We start from the raw sequence: 20,273 nt of genomic DNA, 5'->3' as shown, positions 1-20,273 counted from the left end.
CCCTTCCATCTCTATTCTGATTGATCGATTGAAAATCTTTGAAAATCAGCCTAGACAAGCTATGGACATTCTGATGTCTGCTGGACCAGAGGACTCCAACCTTTTGGGCACCAGGGACCGGTTCCGTGGAGAGAGGTTTCTCCGTGGACTGGAGAGTGCGTGGTTTTGTGTGCTGCCTGCATCCCGCTGATGGGGTTTTGCTTGTTTGTGTGGATGGGTTGCTGGCATGCCATGGCCCGGTACTGGTCCACGGACCAGGGGTTGGGGATCCCTGTGCTAGACATTTTTGACTACAGTTTCCAGAATCCCTGGCCAACGAGCATTGTCGCTGAGACTTATGGAGGTTGCAATTTTAAACCTATTGGCAAGGGTCCCGTTGTTCCTTGCTGAAGGCCGCAATACTGAACCAGCTGGAGCAGACATCTGATTATGAAAAAAGCAGCAATGTGTGTTCCTGTGTAGTCTGAAAATCTTCCGCCACACAAACACACATACATCCGTAGTTGTCCGAAGTTAAAGGTTTGTGTGGAGGGAAGAGTGCTGTTAGTTCTTGGGAGATAAGAATGGAGATGGAAGACGGTTTTTTTTGTCTTCCATAAATCAATTTTCTAGGAAATTGAGTTGACTCTCCTGGTGGTTTGTTTATTGAAAGGAACATTGCATCACGGTTTTGCATCATCGGGCTGAGACGGTTGCATTCCCACCCAGGATGGCCAAGTTCACAGACTGCCACAAAACGGGGGCTGCATTGCAAATTCCTTTGGGGAGACATTTGCTTTCTTTTGGTATAAATAGGACAGTTTAATTGCAGCTGGCCAAGATTTTTTTTTTAAAAAAAACACATAAAGAGGCAAGCTGATAAAAAAAAGAGGATATGTTGCAAAACTTTGCGAAGTTGCCGTCTGGCCTCTTCCCCACTATTTCTGTTATGTCTGGCAACTTCAACTTATTTATTCTTTCCCATTTGCTTTTTTTTTTCCTGCAACAGCCGGGACAATTCTCCAAGCCTGAAGGAAATCCGGAATGGCTGCCAGCAGCCTTGCGACCGCAAGCCCAATCTGCCTCTTCGGCTTCTCCACACCAGTCCTGACCTGATGTCTCGGGAGGCAACGTTGGCTGAATCCCGCCTGAAATCCGTCATTGTCACGTCCAACGAGATCCACGTCGAGGTGGAACGCAACAACGTGGCCAACCAGAAGATGACCGCCAGCGTTGGCAACGACAGCGAGCCCAACCTGATTGACTGTTTGATGGTTAGCCCCACCTGCAGTAGCATTAGCATCGAACTCAGTGCCCAGGCGGATCGCATCCTTGGCTGCTTTGTGGAAATACTCAAGATGCTGTGAGTTGCCCTTTCCCATGGCTTTCCAGATGGTCCACAGGAGTTTCTTGGGTTAAGGGTGCGGGTGGGCATGTGTCCGTGTGTATGGACACCCAGTGTCCTTCTCAACCTCAGCAGGAATCCACTTCTGGACTTGGTGCTTGAGGTGGGAAAAAAATGAAAATTTGATTTTGGGTTTTACTGATTAGATTGATTTGTTGTTATAAAAATGGCTAGTTTATATACCATTATGGAAAAGTAAAAAGTTGAGGTTCGATGTTAATCCCCTATTCTACTGCAACAGAGGGAGTTGGAAGTCAATGCATTTTTTTTTCCTTTTCCCCCCTCTCTTCCACATTTCTCTTTTTCTCTTTCCCTCCCTTTTGTTTCCTACTACTACTTGCTTTTGTGTTTTGGTATTTTATACTATCAGCTAATAAAAAACTAAAAAAGAAAACATCAGCAGGAATCCCGTGAAACAAGCAGGTAACATAATAGTAAATCTAACGCTGTTCCTCAAGGGTAGATGTTCAACGCAGCATCTAATCCTGCTGGTGGAACTCCAAAAATACTTCCAAAGTTGCTCTTCACCATGATTATCCAGACAGTCCACATGACTTTCTTGGGTTCAGTGCGCATATATGTGCACGTGTGTGCACGTGTGTGCATTTCCGCCTGTCTTTTTCTCAACATGAGCAGGAATCCCATGAAACAAGCAGATAGCATAGTAGTAGATCTAATGCTGTTCCTCAAGGGTAGATGTTCAACGCAGCATCTAATCCTGCTGGTGGAACTCCAGAAATGACTTAAAACCATCCACATGACTTTCTTGGGTTAAATGTGTGTGTACATGCATGTGTGCGTGCACCTATGCATTTCTACCCACCTTCTCAACATCAGCAAGAATCCCATGAAATACATAGCATAGTAGTAAATCTAAACACTCTTCCTGGAAGTTGGAAGAGGTATCTAGTCCTGCTGATGGAATTCCAGTATTAGCATTAAGGATGAAAAAGGTCCTTTTTATTTGCATTTTGACTCCTGAGCACAGTTTACAGGTAAGGTGGAGCCTGTGTATCTGTGCTGTTCCCAGCAACTCTTGTTCCATTGGAGGATTATATACGGTAACAAGTTTGTGTTAAGTCAGCACTGATTCCTTGCAAAAGACAACAAAATTGCAGCTTGCAGGTTCATCAACCACAACAATAAATGAAATTAACAGATAAAACACATGGTGGATATTAGGGTTTCCCCATTGGGCCAATTAAAAAGTTGGAAGTTGAATAAATGAAGTTGGAGTGGGATAATCTTTTCTAGGTACTCTCTAAACTATAATTTCCAGAATTCCTATTTAGGATGGTCAATGACCAGGAGGGTTGAGCTATTGGGAGCCTCATCTGGGTAGTTCCTGGGGCCTCAGGTAAAGAAGGCTGCCAGAGACCAAGGTTAAACTCATGCACAAAGACAACGGACTTTAGACTAATTGTGCTTTTCTAATTACAGATCAGATTACGAAGATTGGAGACCTGCTCTGGCCAGTTTGCTCCAGCCCATCCCTTTCCCCAAAGAGTAAGTTTTTGTTTTTCGGATGTTTCATTTGCTCTTTTCCTGGAAGATAGCTTGCATTGGTCAGAACTAACTAATCAATGGTTTCTTTTGCCTTTGTAATACATAAAACAGAGTCCCACCATTTAAACCCGCAGCCACAAAGGAAATTGTTGTTGCAGTTTACCTTTTCCTTTCTCCCTCTTTAAAAAAAAAGATATTTGCAAAGCTGCAAATTAAAATCATTTTGAAAATGCAAAACAATGGCTAGAGTCTTGGGATAATTGCACAAGGACTTTACATGATCATCCCATGAGTTTTTATGAGATTTGAAGGGTGGACCTAGGCTTTCACCGAAGGGTGATTGATCACTTACTGAGAAATTTGCCAGACCCACCTTGAATCTGGAAAAATGTAGTCCCAGGGTCAGATGTAGGTGAAGGGGACTTCTCAAAAATTGAAATTAAAAGTAAACAGGCTGAGTTGTTGGGATCAAACAAGAGGTAACTTAGCAGTCGTCTCAGCAGATGTGCTAGGACAAGACAGCCCGCTGAAAGAAGAAGCATCAAACCACATGCCATTCCATAAACATAGTGTTTGAATCCAGCGAAACAGTTGCTGATGGTCCCTCTGAAGCCTATTAATGACACCAGTGTTTATGAAATGAAGATGTCTCTGTGGGGTGAACATTACAGCCTATAATCATCCAATTTGCAAGCTTAAGCCTCCGTGGGGAGCCTGGTGCCTTGCAAGGCCCCAGTTTTCAGCAACTTGCTTTTCTTCCAAAAGAACAGGGAGAAATGGAGAAAGGTCCTTGGTGTCATTTATCTGAGTTAGGTTGGTTTTTTGTTGTTTTTTTTTTAACCAAGGACCCCAGGGCAGAGTGAGAATGTGATGCAAGGACCTCTGAGCAAGTGACCATTAATTGCTTTGCTAATGTTAATTCAGACGCAATGGGCTTTAATTGCAGTGCAATTAACAAGCACACCTGGGACTGGAATCAAGCTGAAAATCCTGTTTACGCGAACGCATGGTTTTTGGTCCTAGAAATTTCCATTTGCGTCTTTGATGACACACGAGCTTTTTTTTTTCTTTTTCTTTCTCCCAATATGCCTTAAGTATGAATGAGCTCCCTTTTAAGCCTCCATACAGTAGTTTTGCATGGGTTGAGGATTGGGGAGGCTGCGACCTTGTTAGAGGAAATTTTGAGACTGGCTTTTTCCAAATAACTCTCTGAAGTGCATTCGGCACACACCGGATGTGTAATGTACTTACTCATTTCATATTGAAAATTAGCACGACATCTCACTCTTGTAGTTTGCCTGCACTGTTGTAGCTTACTTCCTTGGCGCCCAATTTTAGATGTTTGATTTTGTGAGACTCCCAGATTCAAAGAACGGAAATTGCCCAGCCTTGCTCTTGATGATATTAACTTCAATTTAGTTGAGGTTGAGTTGGCTTTGGGTCACAGGCTCGCCGGAATGATGGCAGTCAAGAGACTGCTACAGCTGGTAGTTGAGGCTCATTCTAATAACCTGGAAGTTGAGTCACGGCAACTGGACTTACTTTCTTGTTGGTTTGAGAGATTTCACTGCCCATCCAAGCAGCTTCTTCAGTCTGAACAAGTTGGCTAGGGGGAATCTGAGGAAGAAACCCTGAGGCTGGGGAGGGAATATCCCTAACAATTTTAGGAGTTGGGCCAGTGGTGGGATTCAAATAGGTGAACAACTGGTTTTCTGTGTGGATGCAGCTTCCGGAAGTCTGTTCTGGGCCTGGGCAACAAAAAATTAGCTACCGGTTCTGCCGAAGTGGTGCGAACCGGCCGAATCCCACCACTGAGTTGGATATCCTAACAACTCTCTGCCTACTCTGATTCCCCTAACCAACTTGTTCAGACTGAAGAAACTGCTTGGATGGGCAGTGAAATGTCTCAAACCAACAAGAAAGTAAGTCCAGTTGGCTTGACCCAACTTCCACACAATTCTGCCTGAATGACTGAGAAAACATTCTAATGTTTTCTTACTGAATTATTCATTTTACTTCCTATCTCCTCACCAATTAAGGGACACAGTTAAAAAAAATAGCTAAAATTCACTGACTTGGCCTACTTCTGGTCAGCTTCTCACATGTTTATAAACACATACATGGACTGATTTTTTTTTGGTGCTCAAACCATAGTTCTCCCAAAGAACAAATTCCTAAGCATTAAAACTCCCATCAGGTCTGCCTTCATCGTGAAAAAAGCTGGTGTATCTCATGATAAACATATTAGGATAGTGCTGGGCTTCAGATCTTATTAGGAAGAGGCCTTCTGAAACATGTAAGTCATAAATGCGGTTTCTGTATGTGGCTCATGAAAGCATTTGGGTAGCTGGGCAGATGTAGCTACTTTAATGAATCTCAAACAAGTCTCATGTTTGCCCTCTTCTGTGTTAAACGGCCCCTTCTGAACTAAATCCCCAGTATCACACAGCCCTAAAACGTAACAGATTAAAGAACCTTTCCATCAAAGGCCGTTTTTGTCAGATTTATCTGTGTTTTTAGCTCTGTTTTATTAAAAGAGTGTTTCTCCCTCTACTTCCACTTTTGGTTTTGTTCTCTTTGAACATGTGCAGCTCAACATGGTGACTTTCCTTAAAATCTCTAAAAGCCGGTGGTCAGAAAGGCTAGGATGATGGGGCTAATAGTCCAGTACAGCTGAGAGGACAAGAGACAATGTAGCTCAGGGGTCTTCAAACTTGGCCCTTTTATGACTTGTGGACTTCAACTCCTAGAATTCCTCAGCCAGGCACGCTGGCTGAGGAATTCTGGGAGTTGAAATCCACAAGTCATAAAAGGGCCAAGTTTGAAGAGCCCTGAGGCAGCTCCTAAGTCATTTCTTGATATGCATTGGATCTATGGATTTTGTATTATTGTTGTTGTTTTTTTGGTGGGGGGCGGAAACACCTGCCTAATATCCTGTGTTTTTATTTCAGGGCTCTTGCACATGAGAAGTTCACAAAGTAAGTGCTTATTTGCTTGAAATAATCTCCTGTAGTACGGGGTTGACCCAGTACTTTTACTGGGTCAAAAGTTTCAAAAGCGATAGACTCTTAGTTGTAAAGACTAAAAGAGACCCCTGCCCAATACACCTCCTCCATTCATAAAAGTGGAGGAACACAACCCAGGCATTTTCTCTGCCACGCAAAAAGGATCAGACTTCCCTCAAGGGCCATTCTTCAGTAGTTTATGATGCAGTAGCATCCAGTCTCGACAGCTGTAGTATTTCCTTAGCTGGACTATTTTGCCCGCCCCCCAGTTCAGCAGGATCAAATCATGCTACCAGCCATTAGACAAGAACAGCCTTTCCCTGTAGCCATTCCCATGTGTCCAAGCAGGATGTTCAAAGTCAGAGGTCTTCAAACTTGGCCCTTTTATAACTTGTGGACTTCAACTCCCACAATTCCTCAGCAAGCGTGACTGGCTGAGGAATTCTGGGAGTTGAAGTCCACAAGTCATAAAAGGGCCAGGTTTGAAGACCCCTGTTCAAAGTGATGATGGAAGGATGCTTTGTCAGTCAGCTAGAGCAGGTGTCCAGGTTCCGACCGATTGATCCCAACGAAGTAAGCACAGTTGAGACATTTATTGAGTACAGCATATCGGCACGGATGAATAGAAAACCAGCTCTGGTTACATTGGCACCAGAACAGTCAATTAAAAATATAGAAACTCCCCTTTCCCCTGACAGTGCAAGTCACATTCCCCAATTAAACCCCAGACAATTGTTATGAGAAAATTCTTCATGTCCCACCCAAGTGGTTCTCCGATGACCTTGGTTCTCAGACTGGACCTAAACATCCCCCTCCCCGCTGTGACTGTAGGCAAGCTAAGAAACAACAATGGCTGAAGCAGAATAATGTTTGTTTGATGCTTGACAGCAGGTCAGAAAGAGAGGTTCCAGCCACTGAACTGAAATGCTTGTTTTCTACATGCAAGGAATTGTGCAATCATAGGCCTGGAAGGGACGTTGGAGGTCTTCTTGTCCAACTCCCTACCCAAGGCAGAAGTCCTTATCCCATCCTGGACAAACCAGTCAAGGATTCCAAACACCTTCCTTCCCACACACACACAGAATTCCCCCTTGGCTTGCATCCACATTCCCCCTTGGCTTGCATCAAGAGGTCTCCAGCTGTGAATTTGTCTGGCTAAAAGAAGCCGCGGAATGGGGTAGGGATCTCCATGCGAGACGCTTTCCAGTCTCCAAGGATTAAAGTCCTTAACTATCATGGGTTGTTTCAAGGCTGTCGGAAGACCTTTTCCCACTGTGTAAAGCCCCAGTTCAGAAGAACGTAATCGTTCCCTCCGCGTTTCCTTGTAACTTTTCACTCAGCCCATCATCAGAATGAAATGCAAACAGCTGTACTCTGTATTTTTTGGGAGATGACCAACTGCATACTTCTGTTTCTCTCTCTTTCTTTCTTTCTTTCTTTCTTTCTTTCTTTCTTTCTTTCTTTCTTTCTTTCTTTCTTTCTTTCTTTCTTTCTTTCTTTCTTTCTTTCGTTTCCAGGGAGCTGAAGTACGTCATTCAAAGATTTGCGGAAGACCCAAGACAAGAAGTAAGTGTTCCATCCAGCCTAGCACCAAAAAAAGAGGGAGACGGGTTGTTTGGCAAAACATGTAGGCTATAAATTGCTTGGAGTTCCATCGTGCAAGTCGGCCTCTCGGCTTTGATATTTTTCCTGAAAAGACTTTTGGAGCCTGTTGCTGCCTTCTTATAAATGATTTCATATTGCTGCCTTCTTAATAAATTATTTCATGCATGAAACACAGCTTGGATATCTCGGCAGCTTGGCTAGAATTGTTGCATCTGGAAATTGCAGGGCAAAATGAATGCTCCAGATAAATGCCCTTCATCTCCTGAATAACCAAGACTGAACATTTGCTTGCATCACAGAAATGCTCATTGTTGTGATGGTGGCATGCACACAGTTATGTCTATGTTTGTTGCAGATGTGGATGGATGGATGGATGGATGGATGGATGGATGGATGGATGGATGGATAGACAGACAGACAGACAGACAGACAGACAGATATATAGATAGACATATAGATAGACAGATACAGTAGATAGATATGACAGACAGATATGATGGACAGAGGGATGATTAATAAGGGGGGATATTTGTGTTGAGCGCCCAGGAAAGACTGCCAACATTTTAAAACATCTGGATGGAAAACCCGAATTCTTCAGAAATCCCAGGCCTACAACGGGGTGCATAACTACAACAGATACATAAAACTTTCAGTTGCAGGAGACAAAGTCGTCTTCTCCTTCTTTCCCATCAGCTCCAGGGTTCAGATCAGAGGGCCCATTTTGCAGACTCCTTGACCTGTTGCAGATTGCAAGAAAAGTGTTCCAGTGGAACACCTGGTGCCTAATCAGGTGCAAGGAAGAATGTGTTTTATTGCTGAGCTGGGTACCATTCCAGTGAGAAGGAATGTGTCTTCTGCAAGGTTGGGGTACTGCAGCTCCTAGTGGCTTCGTCAACATGCTCAACCAGGAGGAGCAGGAGTTAAGCAGCCCTTAGAGCACCAGAGGTCTCCATTTTTCTTCCTCTGCAGAATTATTTTGAAGGCCACCTTCTCATGTGTCTTTCTTCTATCAGGTTCATTCCTGTTTGTTGAGCGTGCGGGCCGGCAAGGACGGCTGGTTCCAGCTCTACAGCCCTGGTGGTGTGGCATGTGATGATGATGGGGAACTGTTTGCCAGTATGGTATGTGCCAGTTCTTCACAGTCTTTTTTGCTCTCATGTTGTCACTTTTGCAAGGTGGTCCAGATAGGAAACGCAACCAGGTGGGCTAATTCTATTTTATTGTAAAGCTACATTGACAGAATCTAGCAACTCTGAAAGTACATCTCTTCCCCCACCCACCCCCTTTACAGCTCAAGAAAGTAGGGAGGGTCCCTTCTGAAATGTTTGCCTGCTCCCATTCATTTTGTAGGCTAAGTTGTCTTTTGTCCTACCATGGTTCTTCCCCCTGTCTCCCAAGGCCATTCCCACTTATCATTACGGTCTGGTTGCATTCACTGCTCTCGTGCTAGATATAGGATACCCTTCACTCACCTCCTGTCTAAAGTCTACATCTTCACGAAGGAGAGACACATACTCCAGATTATGTACAGACACAGATTTCCTACCTCTGAGCTGGAGAAAAAAAGTTTTGGTCCTTTTAGAACCAGAGTAGAAGTTGGGCATCCGAACTAGATAAAGGAGCAAACAAAGAATCTCCTAAGATTGAAAGTCACAAGAAATTGAAAAGAGAAGCAAGTTGACTTTTGTTTTAAGAATTTATACCTGTTTACCTATTTTCTTAGGGATAAAACAAGAGCCACAGTGGCGCAGTGGTTAAAATACAGTATTGCAGGCTAATTCACTGCTCACTGCCAGGAGTTCGATCCTGACCGACTCAAGCCTTCCATCCTTCTGAGGTCTGTAAAATGAGGACCCAGATTGTTGGGGGCAATATGGTGACTCTATAAATCACTTAAAGATGGCTGTAAAGCTCTGTGAAGCGGCATATAAGTCTAAGTGCTATTGCTATTGCTATTGCCAAATCTAACCAGAAAACTATACTTTTTAACTTGGAGCATCCCTTCCCTAAATTATTTTCCAAAGATGTAACTCTAACACTTATCATCTTATGCTGAGTTGAGAGCAATAGATAATTCCACATATCTGGAAGACAATAATTTAGGAAAGTCTGGACTGGAATTAAAATGCTCTTGCAAGATTTGGCCATTCACCTTCCTGGCTACTTTGGAAGAAGGACCAAAAGATGTTTCCTGAATTATGTGTGTTTGTGTGTCTCTTTCTTTTATCTCTCTCTCTCTCTCTCTTTCTCCTGCAGGTTCACATTTTAATGGGCTCCTGCTACAAGACAAAAAAGTTTCTGCTTTCATTGGCTGAGAACAAACTGGGGCCTTGCATGTTGTTGGCATTGAGGGGCAACCAAACCATGGTGGAGGTAAGGCTGCCATTATCCCTTGGTCTATTTGTCACACCAGACGGAAACAAGGAAGCAGATATTTCGTGCCTGCATTTGGTCTGTCCTTCCTTTGAAAATGAAATATCCCAAACATCTCTGTGACCACTCAGGGACAGAAGGAGTGATCCCAAGCTTTAAAAACACAGCAGGTCAACCCTTAATGGTGCAAACGTATCTGTCTCTAGTCAGAAATAGGCCTGATGAATGGACCTTTATCGTCAAAGTACAACCATGTATACATTGAGATACCTGCCCCCCCCACAACTCACAGTGATAACAAACCCTCCATCTTAACTGTAACCTTCTTCCTAAAGCAGTCGCCATGTTGTTTATCCCCGGCTTGGACTGAACCATGATGAAGACTTTTCCTTCAACACAGTGTTTGCCATTTGGAAAGCAGACAAGAGATAAGTCTGGGCGATGCTGTGAGTCTACCTCCAGTGACGGGGCCCCCCTTTCTCTCTCCTTGTCACTCAGATCCTTTGCCTGATGCTGGAGTACAACATCATTGAGAACAAGGACACGCAGCTTCAGATCATCTCGACCCTCGAAAGCACTGAGGTGGGGAAGAAAATGTACGAGCAGCTTTGTGACCGACAGAGGGAACTCAAAGAGCTGGTGAGCTTCTCGGATTATATATATATATATTCCACCTTTCTACTTTGGAGGAGCAGGTGTTATCCTGTTTGCTTCATGGGATCCTCCAAGACTTGGCTTGACATATAGTTGTAGCCTACAGACTTGCTTCTTGAGATTCTCCCATCCAAGATTTGGCCAGGTGTGGTCCCACTTAGCTTTTTCATGATCCACCCAAATCGGCTAGATGCTGCCACCTGCTGGTTGGTCAGAAATTCCACACAATAAAAGAACAGAGACCAGAAGTTCAGAGAGGACTAAGTCTAAGCCACAGTTAGTTAGTTAGTTAGTTAGTTAGTTAGTTAGTTAGTTAGTTAGTTAGTGCAATTTAAAAAAATCAGAAAGTGGGAGCAGTATGAATGTTGAATAGGGGAAGGTATCATTCCAAACAGCAGGAAGCATCACGGAGAAGACATTTGATTGTAATCCATTGAAGAATGTATTTTCATTTTTGCTTATACTATTTGGCACTGAATTGAGGCAATATCAACAGAGGTCATTGTGTATATCGGGGTGGGGTGGGGGTCCAACCTGGGCAACTTTAAGACCTGTGGACTTCAACTCCCAGAATTCCCCAGCCAGCCTGGGAGTTGAAGTCCACAGGTCTTAAAAAGTTCTTGAGGTTGGACACTCCTATTGTAGAGAGAAGATGTGGACTTGAACTCTGGACCTTCTGCAGCCCCCAGCCTATGCTTTACTAATGTAGGTCCATGGTTGTCACATTTGTAAGCAATGAATCTGTTTTTTTGCAGCAGAGGAAAGGCGGTCCCACCAGGCTAACACTGCCATCAAAATCCACGGTGAGTTCCCTTCTGAATCTCAGTGTGATCTTGAGCCTACAGAACACGTCAATGTCTTCCTATCCTGCTTCCTCAAAGTCCAACATTTGATGTGTCACAATACCATTCCTTGGTATTGGGCATTATATGGAAGGAATGCACAGTATAATTTATAGAATTAGAGACTCCTCTGCCAATGACGAGCATATATAGAGGGATGATCGAGAGCATCCTGTATACAGTATCACAGTCTGGTTTGGAAGCATCACTGCTTCGGATAGGAAGGTGGGGCAGAGAGTGGTGAGGATGGCAGAAAGGATCTTTGGCAGTTCCCTCCAGGACATAGCACAGAAGCGTTGCTTGAGCAGGGTCCGCAGGATTGTCTGGGACGCTACACATCCTCTTGACGACCCGTTTTCCTCATTGTCTTCTTGGAGGAGGGGGCTTTGTGGTATCCAAAGCCGAACATCAGATTCAGTCGCAGTTTTAACCTTGTGAACTCTCAAGGTTCTTTCCACTGTGTATTTCAAGATGGACAGTGATTAATATTTATTGGTATTTATATGTAAGGGTGTAGGTATATACATATGTATGTATGTAGCATGACTATATGTGTCTTGTGCATGTGTACACTTTGAGAGCAGGCAATAGAATTTCATTTTTAATGTGTGCCAGTGTGCCCACATTGAAAAATTACAATAAAGGTTATCTATCTATCTATCTATCTATCTATCTATCTATCTATCTATCTATCCATCCATCCATCCATGTTTCTCTGTTTAAAAAAAGGGGAGAGTTTCCTTGACTGATCTCTGCAATCTTCTACTTTTCAGGATGCGGACCTGGCTCGTCTCTTAAGCTCGGGCTCTTTTGGAAATTTGGAGAACCTCAGCCTGGCCTTTACCAACGTCACAAGTGCCTGTGCAGAGCAGCTCATTAAACTACCTTCCCTCAAGCAGCTGAACCTGTGGTCAACTCAGGTATGAGCAGTGCACCGTGAGGGCCCAGTGCTTCACCACAGGAAGAGCCGCTTTCGTCCTGTGCAAGCAACCCAGCCCTTTTAAGGAGATTTCTCTCAAAAGCGTGGCTTCCTCTTTCAGAGTCCCTCTGCTCCATGTATTACCAGCAGTGGGCCCCAACCTTTTGGGCACCAGGGACCGATTCCGTGGGGAGACATTTTTCCCTGGACTGGAGGGGGTGTGGTTTTGCATGCTGTCTGCATCCCGCAGATGGAGCTCCGTGTGTTTGTGTGGCCCGGTTTCTGGCATGTTGTGGGCCGGTGGTGGTCCACGGACCGGGGATTGGGGACCCCCCGTATTACAGTCATTTTTTCTTGCACCTCAATCACACACAGATATATTCTCATCATCTGCAATAAGCCTATATTGTCTGCGAACTGGAAGTTGTCTTCCCTATCTTTTTTTTTATTTGTCTGTTTACAAATGTTATTTGTCAGAGTATAAAATGCAAAGGAAATGAAATAAATGGGAAACTTGGGGAAGAAAAAGAGAAGAAGAGAAAGTGTAGGGAAAACGAGGGAAGATGGGGGGGAAGCATTGACTTCCAACACTCTTTAGCACAGTAGAAGATAATAACATTACAACCTCATTATATAGTTTACATTACAACTTTTATATAGTAATATATACTTGCCATTTCTATAGCAAAAAACCGATCTAATCAACAAATCCCAAAATCAAAATTTCATATTTTTTTTTCCATCCCAAGCACAAACTCCAGAAGCAGTTTCCCGGGGGAAACAAAATTAGACATTGTAGTTATCTTCCACATCTAAAGGACATTGGTGGTAGAACTCGTTCTGGACCATAGAAAAATATTTTGTGTTAAACAAAGTCATGCAATTCCTTAGATGTAATTCCACAAAAGATGCTTGGAAACACAAATCATGGCATTATCTGCAGTTCTCAGGATCGCAGATTTGCTCATAGAAGTTCCTTGTAATCCTAGGAAAAGACACAGCTGCTTTAAAAGGTTGCAGGGAGGTAACACATTGTTTCGAAGCATCTTTCTTGAATCCAGCCCAAAGCCTGCTACAATCCTGGGATAAAACGTACTTCAGCATCTTTCTTTCTTTTCTTTCTTTCTTTCTTTCTTTCTTTCTTTCTTTCTTTCTTTCTTTCTTTCTTTCTTTCCTTCCTTCCTTCCTTCCTTCCTTCCTTCCTTCCTTCCTTCCTTCCTTTTTTACTTTTACTTTTTATTCAGTTATAAGATAAGAAAATACAAAAACAAATAATAGGGAACAAAGGTAGGGAAAAAGAAAAAAGAGAAGTGTGGAAATGAGGCGGGGAGACGTTGACTTCCGACTCCCTCTGTTGCAATAAAAAAGGCATTAATATCAGACCTCAACTTATTTCTATAGTGGTATGAACTATTTATTTATTTATTTATTTATTTATTTATTTATTTATTTATTTATTTATTTATTTTTGGGACTTATATGCCGCTCTATCTTCCAAAGGACTCAGGGCGGCTTACAACAATAAAAAACAACAATACAAAAATTAAAAACGAATTAAATAACAGCCCCCAAATAAATTAACTACAATTAAAAATTAAAACATATTTAAAAACCCATCTAGCCATTTCTACATCAGTCTAATCAGTAAAACCCAAAATCAAAGTATATTTTTCCCCCACCTCAAGCACAAAGTCCAGGAGCGGTTTCCAAGCAGAAACAAAAGTACTTCTATTCTTTTCTTTTATCAAAACCATCAGTTTAGCCACCTCTGCTAATTCCGTCAATTTAGAATTTTGCTTTCAAATCAAGGCAGGTCTTTGCTGCCTGATATGGACGTTTTGGTTCTCCAGAACGATCCTATAGGTTTAGAGCAGGGCTCTTCAAACTTGGCAACGTTAAGACTTGTGGACTTCAACTCCCAGAATTCCTCAGCCAGCCTGAGATGGACGTTTTGGCTCTCCAGAACGATCCTATAGGTTTAGAGCAGGGCTCTTCAAACTTGGCAACTTTAAGATTTGTGGACTTCAACTCCCAGAATTCCTCAGCTGGCTGAAGAATTCTGGGAGTTGAAGTCCACAAGTCTTAACGTTGCCAAGTCTGAAGACCCCTGGTTTAGAGCTTGTTTATTTTCCAACCATTTACTGCTCCTTATAAACATTACTCTTTTTATTTATTTATTTCCTTCCGTGCAGTTTGGAGATGCAGGTTTGCGGCTCCTCTCTGAACACCTCACAATGCTTCAAGTGCTCAACCTGTGTGAAACGCCCGTTACCGATGCTGGTCTCCTGGCCCTGAGCTGTAAGTGATGAAAAAGCTTGGTGTGGTGATGGGAAGAGTAGGGACCAACTCTGTGCAGTGCGTTAATTAAACAACAGCATTGCTCCTCTTCTTTTGAATGGAGGGGGGGAAAGAGGGAGATTTGTAATAGAAGGAGAGAAAAGGGGTGGGGAAATGTTTGCGGGGAATTACAAGAATTGTGTGGTAAAGAGAATACATAGCCTGTACATTACATTACAAAGATGGGAAGGAAATCAAAATAATTGCTCCTTGGAGTTAACCATTACTCTTTGTTTGGAGTTATCATGTGCTTTTTTAACTAATGCTGCTATTCTCACAAGAGAGAGCTTCTAGATTCAAGATTTGAAATGGGCACAAATTTGTACAAAAAGCAATAAGTAAGTCAGAACCGGAGAAGCTTCTTGAATGAGAAGCGAAATGTCTTCAAGGAAAAACGAAGTCCCCTTTCTTTTGGAAAAAAGCACATTTGAGACAATAAGGAAGTCCCAACAGGCTGATGTGAGGATCCATCATGGGCTTAATTATCTTTTTCAGATATAGGAAATCTCATTTTGGAGAGTAGAGTAGAGTAGAGTAGAGTAGAGTAGAGTAGAGTAGAGTAGAGTAGAGTAGAGAATAACAGAGTTGGAAGGGACCCTGGAGGTCTTCTAGTCCAACCCCCTGCTCAGGCAGGAGACCCCTATACCAGGGGTCTTCAAACTTGGACCTTTTATGACTTGTGGGCTTCAACTTCCAAGCTGAGGAATTCTGGGAGTTGAAGTCCACAAGTCATAAAAGGGCCAAGTTTGAAGACCCCTGCCCTATGCCATTTCAGACAAATGGCTGTCCAGTCTCTTCTTAAAAACTTCCAGTGTTTGGGGGATTTTTGTGGGGGGTTTTGTGCCTCTGAGTCAGTGTTGACTAATAAAGGAGCATATTTATAGCTCAGGGTTGGCATAAGGGGTCCCTGGTACTCTCTGAGCTTGCTTCTTTTCTTGCAGACATTTCATTTTTCATTTTTCATTTTTCATTTTTTTATTTTAATTCCATTTATATCCCGCCCTTCTCCGAAGACTCAGGGCGGCTTACAAGCTTAGCAGTACCCATCTAGCACTGATGATGTTACCTAGTTTGGGTCATGAAACGTCTGCAAGAAAAAAAACAAGCTCAGAGAGCACCAAGTGTTGACTCCAGGTGACTGTATGAACTAGTGGTCCCTGCAGTTTTCTCACCAAAATTTTGGAGTAATTAAATGCCTGTGAATTTAATTTCTTGCAGTTCTTCAATTCAGTAGTTTTATGAGCAATAATATTGCTTCTTTTGAGTGCATTGGATGAATCTAACTACTATGGTTTGTAAAGCACGTGTTACTACTTTTCCTGTTTTGCCAACTCAGCAAAAATGAGAGATTTTCCTATCCAGGACCAGCTGATTTTTGGGATCTCCAAATTTATTTTTTTAAAAAAAATACCCAGGGTCAATTCCAACTCGATATCACCTAATCAAGGAAAACGTAAAATGTTGGGTCAGCTTTCTGCTCTTAATTTTGGGGACAGGCTGACCCAAAATGGGGGGGTGGGGTTGGGTGCTTTTTAAAGTCCAGATGTTGATTTGGAAAAAGTCTGTGGGATGTCAGTTGCCAGGCCTTAACCGTTTCCCATTTTTTATGCTATCCTTTGCAAGCTGTATATTGACCAACATCCTTATGTGTTTTATTTCCTAGCCATGAAAAGCCTCTGTAGTTTAAACATGAACAGCACCAAGCTCTCAGCAGACACCTACGAAGACCTCAAGGTATGTTACATTTCTAAAGCATCCTTCAATGTGTTGAGGGCCAGAGTTTTTGACCAGTGTCAGGAGGATAAGATACTAGCTTGCAGAAATTAATGTACTGTATGTATTCATTGTTGCTCTGCAGAGGATTTATTGAGTCTGTCATTTGTACCTCAATAACGGTCTGGTTTGGCACAGCAACCAAACAGGACAGGCAAGGATTCCAACGGGTAGATAGAACTGCAGAAAAAAAACAATTCTATTCTATTCTATTCCTCCAAATTGCAGTTGTGAGAAATTAAATTTCCCAACTTTTACTTACAAAGCATGTTTTCCACCGTTAATGCTCTTGTGTCTTTCTGCTTTTACAAGCTACTTACGTCAAAAGCAGAATAATACAGGGAGTCCTTGACTCGCAACCACAATTGAGCTCCAAATTTAACAGCAGGGCGGGGTTCTTCCAACGTGGCCCTTTTATGACTTGTGGACGCCAGTGCCACTGTAACTTTGAATGGTCACTAAACAAATGTTCATTAAGTCAAGGACTCGCTGTACTAGTCTGTTTCGACAAAATTAGGTTGCAAAACCGGGAGACACGCAAGGCTTAAGCTGGAAAACAGGCTTTGTCGGTAGAAGTTGGAAAGTTGTAATTTCTCACAACTGCAATCACGCTGTTTGCCGGGGATCTGGAATCGAGGCCTCATTCCACCCCAGTGGGAGAGATTTTATTTATTTATTTATTATTTAAACTTGTATATCGCCCTATTCCCGTAGGACTCAGGGCGGTTTACAGGGAAAAATTAAAAATACATACATACAAAGCTAAAATCGATTAAAACTAAAATTAAATTAAGTCCCTGAATTTAAACTAAAACCCCATTAAATAAATAATTAAAACCCCTCAGTCTGGGCCAGACAGCTCAAAAAGCCAAGTTTTCAAATCCCTGCGAAATGAGCGAAGGTCGGGGGCAGTCCTAAGCTCCGTGGGAAGATGGTCCCAAAGAGCCGACGCGCCAAGAGATGTTGCTTCCTATGCAGCAAAGATGTAACGGCAAAGATGTAACCAATTCTCCATCATTCTCTATCTCATGTCTCTTGTTCTCTCTTTTCCTCCCCTTCCAGGCTAAATTGCCCAATTTGAAAGAAGTGGACGTCCGCTACACTGAAGCCTGGTGAAGATCTCTCCTTGTCGCATTTGTAGATTTTTTTTTTTTTGTGACGGGGAGAGAAGAGAGCGCTTTCAAAACCATAAAAAAATAAAAGCAGAGAACTTAAGACTTTGGGCGTTTGCCTCCAGAGAGCAGATTCTGAGGACATCGTTTTTTAGGTGCTCTGTGTGTGAAGTAGTGAAGTATGATATTTTTTTTTTCCCAGGTGGATATTCACACCAGACCGAATTCTTTCAGCTTCGTACTCTCGAATTCAACACCGTTTAAATGAAGGGGGTGGGAAGTGAAAGAAGGCAAGACTGAATAGCCTGAAGAAGATTTTGGGGTGGGTGGGGCGGGGCGGGAAGGGAGGGTCATCTCTCGTTCTTGTTTGCTCTTTTTTTTTTGTACTTTTTTAAAATTGTGTGTCAAGGTTGTTGTGTTCTTTTTTTTTTTTACACAAGAATACGCACCGTTGGTTTGTTTTTTTCCAGTTTTCCTTTAACCTTGGCCTTTTCCGTAGATGCTTTCCCATCTCTTCTGTTCTCCAGCAAGGAATAGAAAGAAGGAGAAAAAAAAGGAATGTAGGCGAAAATCACGAGAAGCAGCATCAGCAGCTCCTACGATTTCCTTCCTTCCCTCATTCGTTCGGTCCTTTCGATTCATTATGCAAAGTGATGTTCTTGTATATATATATATACAATTTACATAATACGCCTATTTAAAAAGGAAAAAAAAGAAAAGAAATTAAGTTCAGAAAGAACAGGTCTGGGACCTGTCTTTTATTTATGAATTGTTAATTCATTGTTTGTTTCATTTTTTGTTGTTGTTTTGTTTTGCCTAGAGTACCATGTAAAGCAACTTTGGCGTCTTTTAGTTGTTGTTGCGCTTAAAAAGACAGAACAAAAGAGAATTGCCCTCCTGTATTATACACATCCTTGGTCCAGTCCATCTTAATCTTTTTGGTTTATATATGCTTCGAATTTATTCAGCCAGGGGGAAAAGAATATACTGGCATATACCTGGTGAGTGTGTGTGTGTGTATGTGTGTGTTTGTGTATAGACCCACACACATGCATACACACATACATAAGAGCAGAACACTTGAGTGGGCTGTTAGGGAATACCTTTTGCAATTCCTTAAAGCCGCATTTTCAGATTATACTAGGTGTAGGAATTAGGAGGGGTAAATAAGCCACTTCTGTTTATGTTTATGATTATTTGTAAGGCTAGAGAAAATGCTTAGGTTTTTACCCAGGAGTGAAGATTGAGCGGTCAACCGTTGGAGTCAGGATTTGCCAAAGTTTGGTTTCTGTTTTATGTCCAAAATTTCACCTTTCTGTGCATCCCCATTTAGGGAGATGTTTCCCACTGGGTCTCTCCCCAAATATTGGCGTATGTTCACCCTCCTCAGCACTCGGGCCCTTCCGCCATATTGGTCCACAGCTGACCACCAGTCCCATAGAAAGTGCTGGAAACTGCTAGGTCTGTTGGGCTACAGGGAGAAGAAGGTTGATTTACTCAGATGAATGTGACCTTTTGAGACCCAGAAATGGACACTGAATTGTCTTTCCTGTGTTCAATTATCCAGAGTCTGCTTGGTCTAGTGGTAAAGGCGCCAGGCTAGACACCAGGAGATGCGGAGTTCTAGTTTCATCTTAGATATGAAAGGCAGCTGGGTGACTTTGGGCTAGAGCTTCTTTCTTAGCCCATCCCATCTCCCAAGGTTGTTGTTTTTGGGGAAAAGAGGAGGCGGAAGGAGTATTAAGTATGTTCGCCAGGTTAAAACGGGATAAAAATCTAATAAATAAATAAATCCCCCCCCCTCGAAAGTATGACCACTATCTTACTTTTCTTCATCCTCTAATGCGATTACTCAAGATACATGTGAAAGAGTTTTGGTGTTTTTTTTAAAGTGGTTTCTTTTATAAATACGCTTTTGGGTTGTTGCTGTTTTCCATGCTAAGCATTCTTTCAAGGGAATAGCCGCTTCGTCTTCATTTTTATTTTTATTTTTTTTTTAAAAAATTAATAACAAGGCAAAGGTTTTGTCTTATGTTCCTTCTCAAAGTCACACAGGTAAATATAAATATTCAGTTCTTTTGGTGATGTAAGAGATTTCAAAACCAGGTATGCATATAAACACACATGCGCATAAATAAAAAAAAATCTTTTTTCCCCCCTTTAATGTGGCTGGATAGTTTATTCATATTTAAATCCCTTGTATTTCTGAACTCTCTGTTTTTATAACCATATCAACAACAACAACAAAAACACAATGGGTTTGAGTCTTAATTTGTATGTTAGGCCACAAATGTTGTGGGGGAGCACGTTCATTGTTTGTGTTTTTTTGCCCAGGGGTGGCAGGTATGTTTAGGAAAGCCAAGAGGGTGCCCCCACTTTTTAAAATATGGGTCGCAAGTACGATGCACCTAAAAGAGACTTGTTCCTTCGGTCGTGCAGCCATCTTGATTCCTTTTCCTTCGTTTTTAACACAAACCCGCAGATGCTCCTGTTTTTGCCTTAGATCCCCTAATCCTGTCGGATAAACTCAAGTTGAGGGAAGAAAGAGACAAAACTAATGCCAACATTTTAATCCTTAGCTGCTTTTACTGATGGATTACTACTACTGTTCTGTAGCCATGTTTAAAAGAGAAAATAAAAAAAGATGTGAAATAATTTCAGGTGACAAAAAATAAATAAAATGTAACCGAATATGTTTTAGGAGTGTTCACTGCCTTTTCTTTTGAGTAGGAGAACCGGCTGTGCAGAAGTTTTGAACCAGCA

At 42.2% G+C, this 20,273-nt stretch overlaps 1 protein-coding gene across 1 annotated transcript in view; it reads left to right on the top strand.

Annotated features, from left to right (window-relative positions):
- Window positions 1-19,505, top strand: part of CMIP (c-Maf inducing protein) — a 164,820-nt gene extending 145,315 nt beyond the window's left edge. The window contains exons 10-21 of the mRNA XM_083370369.1: window positions 989-1,342; window positions 2,825-2,890; window positions 5,842-5,868; window positions 7,413-7,461; window positions 8,514-8,621; window positions 9,757-9,873; window positions 10,372-10,512; window positions 11,283-11,330; window positions 12,143-12,289; window positions 14,481-14,586; window positions 16,289-16,359; window positions 17,461-19,505. Coding sequence (XP_083226495.1) covers window positions 989-1,342; window positions 2,825-2,890; window positions 5,842-5,868; window positions 7,413-7,461; window positions 8,514-8,621; window positions 9,757-9,873; window positions 10,372-10,512; window positions 11,283-11,330; window positions 12,143-12,289; window positions 14,481-14,586; window positions 16,289-16,359; window positions 17,461-17,514 — 1,288 coding nt within the window. The 3' untranslated portion in view covers window positions 17,515-19,505. The remainder of the gene's footprint in view (window positions 1-988; window positions 1,343-2,824; window positions 2,891-5,841; window positions 5,869-7,412; window positions 7,462-8,513; window positions 8,622-9,756; window positions 9,874-10,371; window positions 10,513-11,282; window positions 11,331-12,142; window positions 12,290-14,480; window positions 14,587-16,288; window positions 16,360-17,460) is intronic.
- The last annotated feature ends 768 nt before the right edge of the window (window positions 19,506-20,273 follow it).

Source organism: Vipera ursinii (assembly GCF_947247035.1).
Source record: "Vipera ursinii genome assembly, chromosome: 10".
NCBI lineage: Eukaryota > Metazoa > Chordata > Lepidosauria > Squamata > Viperidae > Vipera > Vipera ursinii.
The sequence above is the reverse complement of the archived record's forward strand: the minus strand, read 5'-3'. Positions and strand labels throughout refer to the sequence as shown.